Consider the following 5,281-nt stretch of genomic DNA (forward strand, 5'->3'; position numbering starts at 1 on the left):
CGCTCCATGGCAGAAGGGCAAGGCGTGAGGGTGACTTCGAATTCACTATGAAGTCCCCCTTTTCTCTCCAGATCGAGGACGAGCCGGTACCGCCCAGATTCAAGATGCCCCAAGTAGAGTCTTACAATGGGACCACCGACCCCCTCGACCATCTGGAGAGCTACCGGGCCCTTATGGCGCTGCAAGGATCTTCAGAGGCTATGCTCTGCAAGGCTTTCCCAGCAACTCTTAGAAGAACTGCTCGGCTCTGGTTTTCGGGGCTAAAGCCGAGCACAATCTCCTCCTTTGAACAGCTCGGCAGGCAGTTCGCCACCAACTTTACTGCCAGTCGGCGCCAGCGGTGAACATCGGACTCCCTCCTGGATGTCAAGCAGCGGGAGGGTGAATCTCTTCGGGAGTACCTCGACCGCTTTACTGCTGCGACTTGGGAGGTCCGCGAGCTCAACCAGTCGATAGCCATGTTCGCGCTGAAGACTGGAGCTCGCTCCTACAGATTCCTCTTCTCCATCGAGAAGAGTTTTCCTGCTGACTTCACCGAAATAAAGGCCCGAGCTCGGAAGCACGCAAAGGCCGAGGAGGCCATCGCCTCCAGGCGGGGTGCGACCGAGCCGGCTTCAAAGAAACAGAAGAAGCGCCACGAGGAGCGCGGCCGTCAGCGAAGCCCATATCCTCGCCGAAACAAAATTCTGCCACGGTTAAGAAGTCCACCTCAGCAGCAGGGACAGCGCAGACCAAGGTCCCCACCCCGACTGAGGTCTCCAACACGGCCACGAGTTCCACCAGGGAAGTATGAAAATTGCACTCCCCTCAACGCTCCCCGGACAGAGATCCTCATGGAGGTCGAGGGCCGGGATTATTTCGGGCCTCCACCACCGATAAGAGATCCTGGAGCCTACCGCAATCCTAGAAAGTATTGCCGCTTCCACCGAGACCACGGCCACAACACGGAGGATTGCTTCCAGCTCCGGGACGAGATTGAGGCGCTCATTCGTCGCGGAGTACTAAACCGGTTTGTACAAAACCGGCACGAGGAAAAGAGGCCAGCAGAAAATGCCGAGTAGCCCGGAGCTTCAAATGCCAATAGGCCCATCGTAGGCACCATCAACACCATCGGAAGAACCTTGGTCGGAGGGCCGGCCGAGGAGGGGGACCCCTCGAAGCGCCTGTGCACCTCTGAAGCCATCTCATTCTCGGACGAGGATTTGAAAGAGGTCGAAACCCCCCATGACGACGCGGTGGTGATCTCTATGATTGTAAATAAGTTTGATGTAAAACGCGTTCTGGTTGATAATAGAAGCTCGGCAAACATTTTGTATTATGCTGCTTATCAAAAAATGGGGATGGCAGAAGACCAGCTTCGGAGAATGAATGCTCCGCTGGTCGGATTTACCGGAGATTCGGTCCCGGTGGAGGGCGAAGTTGGCCTCCTGGTCACGGTCGGGCTCACCCCCCGAGAAAGCACCGTAAACACAGACTTCCTTGTGGTCCGCCTGCCCTCAGCCTACAACGCCATTCTTGGACGACCAGGGCTGAATGCCCTCCGAGCCGTGGTCTCAACCTACCACTTGCTCATGCGATTCCCCACCGACCAAGGAATAGGCGAAGTTCGTGGGAACCAGCTGATAGCCAAGCAATGCTACACGGCGGCCTACAAAGCGAAGCGACCAACCGGAGCATCAGGCCGACGAGAGCTACCGGTCGAGGCGCCAACTCAAGCAATGGACCGCACGCTGCCCATCGAAACCTTGGAAGTGCGGGATCACCCTTGGAAGAAGCGGGTGGAACCTGGTGAGTTTCTTACTCAGGTTCCTATACAGGAAAATTGCCCAGAGCTAACCGTGCAGGTCGGCTCCGACCTGAGTTCACTCGAAAAGGAGCAGCTGATCGGATTCCTCCAGGCCAATAAGGACATCTTCGCCTGGACGCCTGCCGACATGCTTGGAATCGACCCCGAGGTCATGGTCTACCGGCTCCAGGTGAAACCAACCAGCAAACCCGTAAGGCAAAAGAAGCGGGGCTCCGCCTCGGAACGACAGCAAGCAGCAGCCGAGGAAGTAGATAGACTCCTCGAAGCCGGCTTTATCTAGGAGGTCTCTTACCCAGACTGGCTCGCCAATGTGGTCCTTGTGAAGAAAGCCAATGGGAAGTGGCGTATGTGCGTGGACTACACCGACCTGAATAAAGCATGTCCGAAGGATAGCTTCCCCCTCCCCAGCATCGACCAACTCGTGGATTCCACTTCAGGGCATCAACTCTTAACCTTCATGGACGCCTTTTCGGGATACAATCAAATCCGAATGGCGCCAGAAGATGAGGAGAAGACAGCTTTCATCACCGATAAGGGCACTTATTGCTACAAGGTGATGCCGTTCGGGTTAAAGAATGCAGGAGCCACATACCAAAGGCTGGTCAGCCAGATCTTCAAGGACCAAATAGGGCGAAACATGGAGGTCTATGTGGACGACATGCTGGTAAAAAGCCGGACAGTCGAACACCATGTGGCTGACCTCAATGAAACATTCTCCAAGCTCAGAAAGTACCAAATGAAGCTCAACCCGGCTAAGTGTGCGTTCGGAGTCACCTCGAGCAAATTTCTGGGCTTCATAGTGACCCAGCGTGGAGTTGAAGCAAATTCTGAGAAGATTCGGGCACTGTAAGAGATGGTGCCACTAAAGACGGTCAAGGAGGTACAGCGGCTCACCGGGCGGATAGCAGCTCTGGAGAGATTTGTCTCTAGGTCGGCCGAGCGGTGCCTCCCATTCTTCAGGATTCTCAAGCGACCGAAGGACTTCTTGTGGTCGCAGGAGTGCCAACAAGCTTTTGAAGAGCTTAGATGCCTTCTCGCCTCTCCATCGCTGCTCACCAAACCTCAGCAGGGCGAGCTCCTCTACCTGTACTTAGCTGTCTCCCCGGTTGCAGTGAGCTCAGTCCTAGTCCTGGAGGAGGACAAGCTTCAAAAGCCTATCTACTATGCCAACCGGGTCCTCAGAGATATTGAGACCCGATATTCTAAACTAGAGAAAATAATTTTCGCCCTAATCATCTCAGCTCGGAGACTCCGACCCTACTTCCAAGCCCACACAGTGGCTATCTTGACCGACCAACCAATGAAGCAGATTTTACAACGGTCGGACCGTGCCGAGAGAATTGCTAAATGGGCAGTCGAGCTCGGAGAGTTCGATCTCGAATACCGCCCAAGGCCAGTAATCAAAGCTCAGGCGCTCGCCGATTTTATCGTGGAGTGCACTTTGCCAAACGACCCCGAGCACCCACTCATACCAATGGAGGAAACCCCGAGGCCACCCTGGGTCCTATATGTGGACGGCTCCTCGACCTCGGGGGGTAGCGGAGCGGGACTCATCCTCACCAGCCCGGATGGGGTAGTTGCTGAGCAGGCCCTACGCCTTAAATTCCCTGCCTCGAACAATGAGGCGGAATACGAGGCACTCATTGCTGGGCTCAAATTGGCAAAGGAGCTGAAGGTCGAAGACCTAAAAGTCTACAGTGACTCCCAGCTGGTTGTGAGCCAGGTCCTGGGAGATTTTGAAGCAAAAGAGCCGTCGATGCAGAATTATCTCCAGAAGGTGCGAGACCTCACCTCTACCATAAGCACCTTCAACATTCACCACATCCCCAGAATGGAGAATCTTAGGGCCGACCAGCTATCGAAATTGGCGACCTCCCGCATGAGTGAGCTCTCCAAAACGACGGTGCTCGAATATCTCCGAACACCCAGCACAGAAGAACTTGAGCTAGCCATGTGCATAGACACCGAGCCGAGCTGGATAGATGAGCTCGTCAACTATCTACAAAATGAAGTCCTCCCCAACGACGAGCTCGAAGCTCGCCGGATCAGGCGCCAAGCTTTCCGATTCATACTATATGAAGGCAAGCTCTACTGAAAGTCTTTCACCTCTCCTCTCCTCAGGTGCCTCCGTCCGTCAGAAGCTGACTATGCTATGCGCGAGGTTCATGAAGGGATATGCGGAAACCATCTGGGAGGCCGAGCATTGGCCCACAAAATCTTGCGCCAAGGATACTTTTGGCCCATCCTCCAGAAGGACGCAACGGACTTTGTCCAAAGGTGTGACCGATGCCAGCGAAACGCCAACATTCAGCGCCGACCTTCGGCCCTGCTGACTTTGATCAGTTCACCTTGGCCGTTCGTCCAGTGGGGCATCGACATCCTGGGGCCATTTGTTGCGAACCCCGCTCCGCCAAGTCAAATTTCAGCCGGGACAAGCGAGGCCAACCTCACCCAAAGACAAGACTCGAGCAAATCCCATTGCTTGGAAGCTTGGCCGAGCTTTGGCCAAGCGTGGCAGTAGTCGGCCCAACCCCGCACAGGCCCTCCACAGCGCCCATGCGAGGTTTGGGGCCATCCGCCACGATCACACCAACGCGCAGCCAGCCGCGCGCCCGCACGGTCACAACCTGCGGGCGGCCAACCGCGCATGCACCGGCTGGAGCGCGGCCCTCCGCGCGCGCACCGGCGGCGCGCAGCCCTCCGTGCGCCCCATCAGCCCATGCGCAACCCTCTGCGCACACAGCAGCCAGCGCACGCCCGACGACGCGCGCACCAGCCCGCACATGGACCTCCGCGCGCGCTCAACCGGCAGCGCGCGATCCCTCGCGCGCACCAGCAGCAGCAGCACATGCGCGGCCCTCCGCGCGCACCACTGCCCGCGCGCAACCCTCCGCGCGCGCACCAGCAGCGCGCGGCCCTGCGCACGCCCGACAGCAGCGCACGCCCCTGCGTACACTCATTCTGCCGTGCGCGCACACGCCCTGCAGCGCGCGCCCCTGCGCGCGCCCATTCAGCCATGCGCGCACACGCCCAGCAGCGCGCGCCCATTCAACCGAGCGCACCGAAGGCACAGCAAGTGCAAGACTCGGCCAAGACTGCATCCAGACCAAGCGCAGCGAAGCCAAACAAGTCCAGAGCCAGCGCATGGGTCGAGCACAACCAAGGATATTTGTAGCCAATCGAGCCATCGCACATTGGACCCGGACCAGCCATCGCATGCGTGCCTAGGAGCCGAACAAGGAAAGCCACGGCCGGCCAAACCAAGAGCGCACCCAAGGGACAAGTGGCAGCCATCCACGCGCAAGGGCAAACAAGGAAACAAGTTCCCCAAAGGCAGTGCACAGCCAAAAGCAGCAGGCCGAGCCACATGGCACAAATCCAAGCGAAGGGCCAAAGGAGGAAAGAGCACATGTAAAATGCGAGGAGGAGTCCATGGACTCTTCCATAGCAAATCAGTGAGCAAGTGTATGGGCG

General features: G+C 57.3%; 1 protein-coding gene across 1 annotated transcript; it reads left to right on the top strand.

The window, feature by feature from the left end:
• Positions 1–2,660: 2,660 nt before the first annotated feature.
• Positions 2,661–3,902, top strand: LOC120106050. Its single transcript, XM_039118896.1, has 2 exons — positions 2,661–3,308; positions 3,396–3,902. Exons 1-2 carry the CDS (start codon positions 2,661–2,663, stop codon positions 3,900–3,902), a joined length of 1,155 nt encoding a protein of 384 aa, XP_038974824.1.
• The last annotated feature ends 1,379 nt before the right edge of the window (positions 3,903–5,281 follow it).

The sequence above is a fragment of the Phoenix dactylifera genome, unplaced genomic scaffold (genome assembly GCF_009389715.1).
Source record: "Phoenix dactylifera cultivar Barhee BC4 unplaced genomic scaffold, palm_55x_up_171113_PBpolish2nd_filt_p 000438F, whole genome shotgun sequence".
Lineage (NCBI taxonomy): Eukaryota > Viridiplantae > Streptophyta > Magnoliopsida > Arecales > Arecaceae > Phoenix > Phoenix dactylifera.

Bases quoted from the DNA above. Each gene is read 5' to 3' on its own strand.
- LOC120106050 (XM_039118896.1), top strand. From the start codon at position 2,661: ATGGTGCCACTAAAGACGGTCAAGGAGGTACAGCGGCTCACCGGGCGG. The intron at 3,309-3,395 runs GTCCTATATGTG...GTTGCTGAGCAG, and splicing joins AAACCCCGAGGCCACCCTGG to GCCCTACGCCTTAAATTCCC.